A 12,827-nucleotide genomic window follows, 5' to 3' on the forward strand; every position below is an offset into this window, starting at 1 on the left:
GGCTCTGTCCATGATCACTGAAAAGAAAACAATGCAACAACTTCGTTTCCTTGTCCTTATTCTTTAGTGACAACATTTATATTTATACACCCTTAGCACCGACACCCATCTGAAATTCAAGCAACTCAATTTATAGCCTTGTCTGTTTTAGATGCTCCACCTGAGGATCACACTTTGCAGTTTGTTTCTCCACATGGACCTTGTATAGTCCATTTTATTTACACACAACTTCAAAGAAAGAGACAAAAATAACATGTTATGATCAAACATAGCTTAATGTCTTCGAAATATTTCAGATATTTGGTAAGACATTTTTACTGTTCTAAGTTGAGCTTTGGAGGTGGATGGTCCCTCATTTCATTCGGAACTACCCATCACATTCTGTTAGAGGACAGTCACACACATTATCATGGTAGATCAAATGAAATGCCATGCTCTATGTTCAACATATCCTGTACCTCTGTAGGCCTCCCAGTATCATCCCACTCTGAGGCAGCGGAGATTGATTTTTTTTTTTTTTTTTTTTTGTATTAAAGAACATTATTTATATTTATTAGGATCTATAGGAACATTTACATCACTAACAATTGCAGGAGGCTCAAAACCACTCCACCAATCACTGGAGAGATGCCAATAAAAAGGGTTCAGACTGCACCAATGCAGTTCTTAATATTACACAGTTTATGCACTACAGACTAATGATTTGCATCTAATAAATATGCCTTGAACATAGACAGTTTTTGTGTTTCATTTTTATCTGCTGCCATGTGCATCTGATTACACTTGGATTACACCTAGATTTAGTAAATGAAAAAAAAAACGTTTAAAATCGAGACAAATATTACAACTGGCCAGCCCCGGTTCTGGACTGCTTTGCTTGGGGGGGCAGTAAAACCTAATGAGGGGGCATGTTGATAGTCATGTTTTTGAAGCCAGAAATATATTCAAGGCTTGATTTGTGCATGAATGATGACAGCCAAGCTATTGATACTGGCTTAAAGTGATGTATGAGGTAAAGAAATAAAAATGCATGTTTTCGAACTTAAACTTAAAACCCAATGATTAAAAAATACATGTTGATTATGTAAATGGAGAAAAAAGATTATCTAATTGTATTTCATTTCAATACGCACGCTTAATTAAATTGCCATTACTAATAGAACAACTCTATTTCTTGAAAGGCTTTAATACAAATTTAAGTCAAAGCTGACAAATGTACCTACACACAGACTGAGAATATTCAAACGTGGAAATAGGAATGAGTGAGAGTATTTATATTATTGGGAAATTTAAATATAAAGAAAACAAAAGAATACTAATTCTGTAAAAAAAAAGTGTTTACCAGTATACCTGCCTCTCGCTCACACTAACAGAACATATACTGCCAGACTGAACTGTTTGGGGCAGTCTGCCGATTTTTATATGACTCAAAGAGCCAATCAGGAATAAGCAAGGAAATATCTTCACACTGTAAAACAAAATGCATTTTTGTGATTGGTTCAGAGATCATTTTAAAAATAGCCGTTGCTTGCATTGTGCTTGGGGGGGCAAAGACACAATTTGGGGGGGGGCAATGCCTATTTTTAAAATAACAATAGAAAGACAAATACAAATATAAAACTCTACATCAGAAACATTTGGGACAGAATGGAAATGGTACAAACACATGCTTTGTTGGGTCAACTTCATTCAAATCAAGCAAAGGCTATTTCTTCACTATTTTTCAACCTGTAACAGAGTGAATGGCTTCTGACGTTACTGTGGGAATTACAAAGCATTTTCTTTTTATTTTAAGTAGTTTTCACTTTTAGGCTTATTGTGTGCACAGGTTATATCAGCGTTACAACAGATCTAACACGTCGTTGTTTGAGTAGCACAGTGGGCTGAGTGCAGCACATGTAGTTCTCTCAGGTTCTAGGCCCTATGTTAAAATCCAGCTTAGGGTGAAACTAAAGTTACACTTTTTTCGACATTTTTTCACTGCCCCAACTACACCCGCCCACCCCCACATTTTATTATAATGAATACTGTAAGCCTGCAGTGAAATAAACCCAAATACACACCAACACACATAGAAACACAAAGCACTAAATGTATTAGCTGATCAAACACACACACACACACACACACACACACACACACACACACACACACACACACACACACACACACACACACACACACACACACACACACACACACACACACACACACACACACACACACACACACACACACACACACGTGGAGTGTTTTATTAATAGCAACACTGTACATTTACATTAGCAGAAGGAGTTTAGGAATCACTCCCCATGGGGATGTGTGATAGTTAAACATTACACAGCTGTAAATGAAGGGTGTGACTGTTTCAGGTGTATGCTATAGGGTGTATGATTACTCCACTATAGGACTATGGGACACTCCAGCCCGTTCGTAGATGTCTGGGAGGAAGGAATCGTACTCCGTGTTCCACACAATGGATCTCACATACGCCTCCTTATCCAGTGGCTCTGGGTACCGAAATGCCATTCCTTTACTGTACAGAAACTCCACCACCTAAACAAACACACACACTTTTTTTTTTTGGGAACACATACCCTGTTAGCACTGATTGTGGGTGGACAGTTAGGAACACAAGGTGTATTTATCTTTCTTTAGTCAATCAGTAGACACTTTCTGATCACTAGACACTTTATATTTTTGGTTGGAGCGCTAGTTCCACTCACAGCACTGATAACAATGTGTTTAATTACATTTCCACAGCATGTATCTGTATGATGTACAAACTTTACCAAACTGTTGCAAAAAACTTGGAAGCAATGGGTGTGACCTAAACACCTGAACTCAATAATTAGAAGGGATGTCAACATAATTTTACTCACATTGTGTGTATGTATAAACACAAATCTTTTCCTCACAGCCATCTGTAAAGAAACCTCCCTAATGTTGGAAAGAGGAGGGTAGAGACGACCCTGATTCTGATTCAGTTCCTCATCCGTCAACTGCTCTGCTAAGATCTGATACACACACACATATACAAACAGTGAGAGAGAGAGAGAGAAAGAGAGAGAGAGAGAGAGAGAGAGAGAGAGAGAGAGAGAGAGAGAGAGAGAAGGTGAGTGACCTTATAACCATCAGCATCATATTAAAAACCATCATGATACTGTGATAAATTTAGCCACATACACTAACAAGAAAACCTTAGAAAACCATTATCACTTAATACAGTCCACCGTTGCATCAAGAAATACAACCTAAATTATTACACAACAAGAAAGCTATACATTTTTCTATTCTGCTGTTTAAAGTAAACATAAAGATCTTAATCTGAGTCTTTATAAGTTTATAGGTGGCTGCTGCTGCTACATGGTTTAATACTTACATTAATAAGCAAATAATCCTAATAACATGGGCAGCATGAGTGTTGCCTAACACATGCATGTGCACGCACACGCACACACACACACACACACACACACACACACACACACACACACACACAAACACACACACACACACACACACACACACACACACACACACACACATACACACACACACACACACACACAATGTTTACCTTAGCAGCCTCGAGGAACACCGTATCACTGATGTGTCTAACACCACTCAGAATTACTGCCAGAGCCACACCTAACACACACACACATTTCTATTAGTGGAGGTAAAAAACATAATAGACTGTACAGTGAAAGAGTACAAAATAAAAATATATTTACACTAAATAAAGATGATAATCATTATTATTGTTTTTGTGGATGAAGTTTGTCCTCTGGATGTAAATAAATTCAGTAATTACTTGTACAGCTTCTAAACGCTGGCAGGACCCAAGATCAGAGGTACCCAAAATAACACTCAGAGAATTCATGGCCCAAAACCACAACTCATTCATTTTTCCAAATTATTGGAAAAATAAAATAGGAAAACACAAATCCACACCTGGGAATATGTAAGCATTGTTCCCCTGTCCCAGAATCACCATCCTGCCATCATCCAGAGTCACAGCAGCAAACGGATTCCCACTGGCAAACAAACACCGACCCTAACACACACACACACACACACACACACACACACACACACACACACACACTCAGAAAAGCACATTCATTAGCCAAATGAAAATGTAAATGTAAATTTGATGAGCTACACCTACTGTTACAATACATTTTATATTTCATGTTTATAATTTTGTGATTCTTTATTTAATATCCTTTATGAACAATCAAATTTACTCTATGATCAGTTAGGCCTGAATTCTCTTACATTTTGACCAACAACAGGCTCCACTTAACCTTGAATTAGAGACAGTCTGCTCCTTGTTATTCTTAGCACATCCTAGACAGTCGTATCTATCAAAAATATTCTATCTTAAAACACATTTGTATTATCCTGTTCTGTTCAGTCACTAAACAAATACCATGAAACAATCTTAGGTATGTGTGTGTGTGTGTGTGTGTGTGTGTGTGTGTGTGTGTGTGTGTGTGTGTGTGTGTGTTGTTTTTTTTACCTGTGTGAGAGTGTATGCATCCTCTGCAGTACACTCAGCTTTAGCAGTCGGATTGCTCAGAGCAAAGATGATTGGTCGCTCATTTAACGAACCCATAGCCCTGATGACATCATGAGTGAATAGTCGCCCCGCCCCAGACACACCTGAACACAACAAACACAGGTAAGAACAAGGTCATGAACATGTCTATCAAAAAGTACATACAATCATGAGACAAACTTGCATCCACCCACCCACACACACACACACACACACACACACACACACACACACACACACACACACACACACACACACACACACACACACACACTCACCGATGATGGCTGTAGGTTTAAGAACATTAACAGCATCCAGGAAACTCTTCACATCACCCGGACTAGGATGCACAAACCCCTCCTGATTACTATCTGTTGGCTCAAATCTACCCTGTGCACACACACACACACACACACACACACACACACACACACACACACACACACACACACACACACAAACACTAGTGTAACTGGGGTATCTGCTGGTGACTGTCATATACACAAACATTCAGGTATATTCACAGCATATATACACACAAACACACACACACACACAAACCGTATCGTACCTGAACAAGGAGACCGTACTTGTCAAAGATCCAAATCTTCTTGCGAGCGTCTGCTTGACTCATTCCCTCCTCCATCAGTGCCATGACAATCAGGTTAGCAATGCCTAGAGCTGCCTAACACACACACACACACACACACACAACACTTACACACTACTAACTAACGCTTATACTAGTTCAGCCAGTTTGTAGACACCCCTAAAACGTACTGTACAAGAGGCATAAACATATCATTACTTTACAAATTATGTGTGTGTGAGTGAGTATACCTCTCCGGCTCCCAGGAACAGAACTGTATGATCAGTGATGGGCTTTCCTACAACACGCTGCGCTGCTAACAATCCCGCCAGAGCTACAGATGCTGTACACACACACACACTCAAACACACACTCACACTCACACCACACACACACACACACACACACACACACACACACACACACACACACACACACAAGGGTTTCAGTATCTGTAATCAGCTGATACAGGTTTTAATTACCACACATATTGGTTCCTACCTAAAGACGCTTTCACCTACACAACCCCAGGACTGATGCATCCAAACAGCTGTATTGTCAAAGTGTATCTGTGTGTTTGGACTGTACTGAGTTACTGCTGCTTGGATGTCTGCAATATGTGAATACAGTGTGTGTGTGTGTGTGTGTGTGTGTGTGTGTGTGTGTGTGTGTGTGTGTGTGTGTGTGTGTGTGTGTGTGTGTGCTAATTAAAGAAGTACCACATAGAACTTAAAACCTGGGAAGACACGGCAAACAGGACAAGGCGAACTGAAACCTTGTCCGTATGAGTGCGGCACTGTATAACGATGACCTCCGCCATGTTGCACAAGACAAGCGCAGACTCAAGCTAGGTTTATACTTGTTGGGTCAACTTCATTCATTTTCTTCATTTACATCCATTCCTCCGTTTCAGCCCTGGAGCACATTGCACAAAAAAATTGCTACATTTATCACTTTGTATTACTGTCATTCCTCCACACAACATTCACCCCTGGTCACTCAGCTGCTCCTCCAAAAACATGGGATGTGGCTCAAAACTTTCTACAAAATTTTGTGAGAAGGGTCAATAACTTCAAAAACAAACATTTTGAAGATAAGATTAAAAATAATTTGGACCTTTTTCCCACTACCATGCATTACATTCTGAAACTAACAATATTCTAATGGAATTAGAATTCTAATGGACCAGAAAAATGGGCATGTCACTTCAACAAGCACCAAATTGTCATGGCTAGATGGCTGCGACAGTGCATGTTACCTACCAAATACAATGTAAAGAAAGACAACCGATGGTTGAGTAATGGCCACCCAGAACTGACTCATGTGACTCAGGCTTGATTGTCTGGTCTCATGCTGACTGTATGCTGTAGACATACCAGTGTTGGCAAACAGGACAGAAGGTGGTCTAGGGTTAATCCCCCATTTTTAATGTTGCGTGGATAACAAGGTGTGTGTCACTTACCCACTACAAGCAGCAGAGTGAGTGTGATGCTCTAGGCTACATTCTGTTGGTCATGCTGTAAGTCTTGGGTCCTGGTATTTATGCAGCTGTCACGTCTTCACAACTGAATTGCCAGTGTGGCAGTAGCCTTTTCCAGCTAGAATAATTGTTCAGAGATGGTTTGAGGGAAGTGACAGAGTTCAACGTGTTTATCAGTCTCGAAATACCCCAGATCTCAAGCTGATCAAGCATCAGTGGAATGTGCTGGACTAAAAATTCCAATCTATGGAGGCCCCTACTTGCAACTTACACAACTCTTCTGATGCCAAATGCAACAGCACATCTTCAGAAATTTTAAGAGTCCATGTCTCAAAAGATCAGAGCTATTCTGGTGGCACAAAAAAAGCTGACACAACATTAGGCAAATGGTTTTAATGTCAAGGCTGATCAGTAAGTGTGTGTGTGTGTGTGTGTGTGTGTGTGTGTGTGTGTGTGTGTGTGTGTGTGTGTGTGTGTGTGTGGCAAGAACAAAAATTGGCACTCATTTTATTTCCATTTTCTGCAGCATCACAAGCCCGTAGCACATTTATTAATGCTTTGTTATCATAACTTCAATAATACACAAGCTTATGACAGTGTGTAATATAACAATGAAAAAGTGAAGTTTTTAATAGAAAAAGCACAAAGTAGTTTTTTTTGGAATTATGTATTGTGTCGAGCATGGTGTGAGATTATTGAACCTAGTAGTTAGAACTAGTACGACCCAGCAGAAACATGTCAAGGCAAGAAGTGTGCTACAATCTTCATGCCTCACTGTTCGTCACAGGGAGCTCCTGACCCAGGACATCACGATGTGAATACAAATGACTGATGACTGAAAACCTTTACACCGTCTAGCTTGATTTTAGTTTTAAAATTTTTAGCCCTTAAAGGGAATCTACTGGTTGTTGGATTGAAGTTGTTTCCAGATGTTCTGCTGCATTGTGCTCAGAGAATAATTATTGTTGATATTAGGCTGAACCCCACTTAGGTTTTAATACCTGCCATTCAAAACCACTTAAGTGGAACTATGCACTGTTGTGGCAGTGAACAAACTGAGGGAGAAAAAAATAACGTAATTTAAAAATAATTTAAAGTTTCTATTTGTAATGGTGTACAATAGTTGCTTCATTAGAATTGTATGACATTCCTGTTAAATGGGTTTGGCACCACCTGTAAATTGGTCAGCATACTATAGTTCAATATATAAAGAATATTCTGCTCAGCCTCGGCAGGCAGTAGTTTGAGCGTGATGCTGAGGCGAGTACGTTCTTTAGTCCAAAACTAGCATAATCATGAATAACTTTATATAGTACAGTACTTGGCAATTTTATGTCTTTTGAATACCTCTGTTTTATTCTAAAAATGTTATTTTTAACCATTTATAAACCTCCAAGATACTCTGCACATTTTATAGATGAATTTACTGAACTACTGTCAGTTATCTCCACTGAGTACAGCTTCTTCATCATAACTGGGGATTTTAACATCCACTTAGATAATAACAAGGACAATAACACCAAATAACTTTTTGGACTTTTTGACACATTTGGTCTATTGCAACATGTGAAAGGGCCTACACATACTCGAGGGCACACTCTGGATCTAGTTATTTCTAAAGGTCTTAACATTTCTTCTGTTATGGTCAAGAACTTGGCCCTCTCTGATCATTTTTGTGTCTTCTTTGAAATGCTGATCACTCCAGATGCTCAAACTAGCTGTTTCTGTTAAGAAAAGGTACATAAATGAAAGTACTAGTTCTCAGTTTTTGGAGGCCATAGCACCAACTTCAATTGCAGAGTCAGTTGATGAACTCCTGGATAACTTTAATGTGAAAATATTGACTGTCATGGATGTGGTTGCCCCGGTAAAAGTCATGAAAACGTTGAGCAAACAGAAAGCACCATGGCGTAACACAATGATGGTAATAGCTCTGAAAAAAGAATGCAGGAGAGCTGAACGTAAGTGGAGGAAAACTAAACTTCAAATCCACTATGATCTCTATAAGCAAAGCCTTTGTAGTTTTAACTCGGAGTTATGCAGGGCTAGACAGCTGCACTTCTCTAAGATCATTAACAGGAACATCAACAACACCCGCACTCTATTCAACGTGGTCGACAAGCTTACAAATCCTCCAAAACAGATCACACCAGAACTTCTGTCCACAGAGAAATGTAATGAATTTGCTCATTTCTTCTGTGAAAAAATCAAAACTATTAGACTGACCATCAACGCCACTCAGTCAAACGATGAAACCATGCTGCCCCTACAGACACCTAGAAATAACATGACTATTATGTCACAATTTAATACAATAGACCAAAAAACTCTGGAGAAAACAGTTCAGCATCTTAAATCATCGACATGTTGTCTCGACATGCTGCCATCTGAATTTTTTAAAATTATTTTTAACTCTGTAAAAACTGATTTGCAACAAATAGTTAATGGCTCACTAGAATCAGGCGTTTTCCCAAAGTCACTGAAAACAGCTGCCATTAAGCCACTCCTAAAAAAGAGAACTCTGGATGCGTCTGTGTTAAACAACTACAGGCCGATCTCAAATCTTCCTTTCATAGCTAAGATCATTGAGAAAGTTGTTTACAGTCAAGTCAGCAGTTTTTTTAATTCCAGTGGTTATTTTGACAAATTTCAGTCAGGCTTTCGAGCTCACCACAGCACTGAAACGGCTCTCATAAAAGTGTTAAATGATCTACGGCTGAATACTGACTCGGGTAAAATATCAGTTCTGGTTTTACTGGATCTTAGTGCAGCCTTTGACACTGTAGATCATAGAATACTGCTGGATAGGTTGGAAAACTGGGTTGGACTTTCCAGAACAGTCCTTAATTGGTTCAGGTCTTATTTAGAAGACCGGAGTTACTTCGTCACTATTGGCAGCTGTGAATCTGACAGGGTGGCTATGACATGTGGAATCCCCCAGGGATCAGTTCTCGGACCTCTTCTGTTCAATCTTTATATGCTGCCATTAGGCCAAATGCTACAGGCTAACAACACTGATTACCATAGTTATGCAGATGACACACAGATATATCTGGCTCTCTCACCAGATGATTACAGCCCAATAGATTCACTGTGTCAGTGTTTAGAGGACATCAATAACTGGATGAGCCAGAATTTTTTACAGTTAAATAAGGACAAAACAGAGATTGTTGTGTTTGGCAGCAAAGAAAAGAGGACCAGTGTCAGTGAACACCTCAGTTCCCGGGCTCTAAAAACCAAAGACCAAGTCCGAAATCTTGGCGTTCTAATAGACTCAGATCTCACATTCACCAGCCATATTAAAACCATCACCAAAACAGCCTTCTACCATCTTAGAAATATAGCCAAAATCAAGGGTCTAGTGTGCCAACAAGACCTAGAGAAGCTGATCCATGCTTTTATCTCCAGTAGGGTGGACTATTGTAATGGTCTCTTAACTGAACTTCCCAAAAAGACCAATAAACAGTTACAGCTCATTCAGAACGCTGCTGCTAGAGTTTTAACTAAGACGAAGAGAACTGAGCACATCACTCCAGTTCTAAAATCTCTACACTGGCTTCCGGTCAGTTACAGAATAGAATTTAAAGTGCTGCTACTGGCCTATAAATCACTGAATGGGTTCGGCCCAGAATACATCTCAGAAATGTTTAGAGAATATAAACCCAGTAGATCTCTTAGATCCATGGACTCAGGTCAGCTAGTTGAGCCCAGAGCCCAAACTAAACATGGTGAAGCAGCATTTAGCTGTTGGGCTGCATATAACTGGAACAGACTGCCAGGAGATATTAGATGTTCCGCAAATGTAGAAATCTTTAAATCCAGGTTAAAAGCATTTCTTTTTTCTTGTGCCTATGATTGAGCTCGAAATCTTTGCTATTACCCTCATTTTACCATATTTCTTTTAGTTTTTCATGCTCTTCTAAATTGTAGTGTATATTTTACTATATTTTCTTTTAGTTTTCATGTTCTTAATTTTTTATTTCTTTTGTTTTAATTTCATATTTCATAAATAGTAGGTTATACTTTACAATATTTTCTTTTAATTTTTCATGTCCTTAATTTTTTTATCTCTCTTGTTTGAATTTCATGTTCTTAATTGTAACTAAATGTTTGCAAGAAGTCTTTCTGAGGTTTTAGATCTCAGGAATGTTTTAATGCTTTTAATTAATTTTTTCTTCCTTATGTAAAGCACTTTGAATTGCCACTGTGTATGAAAGGTGCTATACAAATAAACTTGCCTTGCCTTGCCTTATAACTGAATCTTGTTTTGCATTGGAAAACTTGCAATATCGACAGTCAAACATGCTACTCAAGTTGCTACTCATCTATTTGTAATTACAAGATAAACACCACTGTATTAATCTCAAAACTATAAAAGGATTTTTTTTTCTAATTACCTTGATATGAAGATAGTGACAGTTTCTCTTCTTATATTTGTAAATTCTGCAGAGCAAAAAAAGACTGATTAGACATATAAACTGCATGCATATAGTTACATAAAATATGTATAAACACTTATTGGTGCACCGCTGTAAATTGCCCTGTAACGAATGAAATACTCATTTAAGGCGTCGCGTATTCATTTAAAAATAATGTATATTATATCAGTTTTCATGTAATGAATTAAAAATATGACCGCTTACCTCTTGATGAGGTGACATGAAATGAAATAATGACATGAACTTTTCATGATATTCTGATTACCTGAAGTGCACTAGTGTACTGCACATCTTGTCTTATTTGTATCTTAATGTATGTTTCTAATATATATATATAATATATGTATATAATAAGACCTTTTCTCGTCCAGACAGCTATTGAGAAGGACTAGACATTTATGACTCGGGTAATGTTTGTAAATCCAATTTCCAACGACAGCAACACGAGTTCCTTAAGTTTTCCACAAACAGAATTTATTTTAACTTTCTTCTTACATTGACTTATCCGTTAATCCAAGTTTCTTATAAAAACTCACTATGTTCGCAATTGGCGTATAACAAACAAAACTACGATCATAAATCTGTTGCTCCACGTCCTCTTTCTTTCCGTATATTTGATAAATATTGTCGGTATATAGAGTCAGTACAATTCTGCCCCCCGCAGGCTCCACCGAAGAGGACTAATGAATAACAGCATACACTGATTACCAGGAAAAATCATCAATAGCTGAAATACCAAGTCTCACCTCAAATAAGTATTCTTTAACCAAAGAGAAAATATTTATGACAATAAACATAGATCATTACAATTAGTGCAATATGGATCTTACAATATATGTATAAAAAGGTTCACAGGTTTAGCCATAGTTGTTTGCGTTTGCGATTAGGTTCGTTTGGCCCCGGAAATGACGCGTGACGTCACACTTAACAAGCGAATAGTCATCAACACACAAACCCTGTTCTTATTTAACATACACAGATAACTTCATTCACATAATACCATCAAACAAATAATTAATTCCACTAAACCTGACAAAAATAAAAACTACTACTAACAATGATAATAAAACTCTTTTTACAAATAAAATAGAAGCTGATAAAAAAAACCTCAGCAATGTACAAGAACAGGACAAAAAACCTACACATAAATAAACACGATCATTTTATACTTTTTTCACACTAATTATTTTGCATACTGCAAGAAAATGATGAAAAACAATACATTTCAATTGGCACCACAACAACAGAAGAAAACAGAAATCTCAGTTTTAAATCATGTCTTTAAATATACAGAAAAGGAAATATTTACATGTTAATGAATAATTACGTGTGTTATTGTTAAGTAAACACATAAAGCACACTTGCACAATTTACTATTTTTCTTGTTTGCAACATTAAAAAGATTATGACATGAAGAATTTTAAATCAGCCTATTCTGATGGTCTTCTATTTTTTTATACACCCTCTACTTCTTGTATTTTTCTTATCTAAAATCAGGTTATACCGACAATAAAATATTCGGAGCACAAGCTTTTGGATTTATTTAATATTAATTCAATAAATTATATGTTAATATAGAAGAATTTCTCTGTCTTATCTTTTTCACAATCGTGAATTTAATCTTGCTATTTTATTGCCTTTTTTTTTACTGGTGGTGAAGATGTACTTATACATTAACACCACTAGTTGTCACTAGATGCCACCACAAAGATCATCTGCACTAATTATTGTCTGCAAATACAAAGATTCCAC

At 37.7% G+C, this 12,827-nt stretch overlaps 1 protein-coding gene across 1 annotated transcript; it reads right to left on the reverse strand.

Annotated features, from left to right (window-relative positions):
• Positions 1–2,239: 2,239 nt before the first annotated feature.
• Positions 2,240–5,645, reverse strand: LOC134331817 (NAD-dependent malic enzyme, mitochondrial-like). The gene is made up of 9 exons (XM_063013351.1): positions 5,639–5,645; positions 5,408–5,499; positions 5,139–5,252; positions 4,846–4,957; positions 4,529–4,671; positions 3,958–4,060; positions 3,581–3,651; positions 2,883–3,017; positions 2,240–2,556 (listed from the first exon to the last, which is right to left on the reverse strand). The coding sequence occupies exons 1-9, from the start codon at positions 5,643–5,645 to the stop codon at positions 2,395–2,397; spliced, it is 939 nt and encodes a 312-aa protein (XP_062869421.1). The 3' UTR covers positions 2,240–2,394.
• Between the last annotated feature and the right edge of the window lie 7,182 nt (positions 5,646–12,827).

Source organism: Trichomycterus rosablanca, chromosome 17, assembly GCF_030014385.1.
Source record: "Trichomycterus rosablanca isolate fTriRos1 chromosome 17, fTriRos1.hap1, whole genome shotgun sequence".
Lineage (NCBI taxonomy): Eukaryota > Metazoa > Chordata > Actinopteri > Siluriformes > Trichomycteridae > Trichomycterus > Trichomycterus rosablanca.

What these genes read in the sequence shown, in the direction of transcription:
- LOC134331817 (XM_063013351.1), bottom strand. An exon ending in TGTTCCTGGGAGCCGGAGAG is followed by an intron (nt 5,253 to 5,407) that starts GTATACTCACTC and finishes TGTGTGTGTTAG; the next exon opens with GCAGCTCTAGGCATTGCTAA. An exon ending in AGTACGGTCTCCTTGTTCAG is followed by an intron (nt 4,958 to 5,138) that starts GTACGATACGGT and finishes GTGTGTGCACAG; the next exon opens with GGTAGATTTGAGCCAACAGA.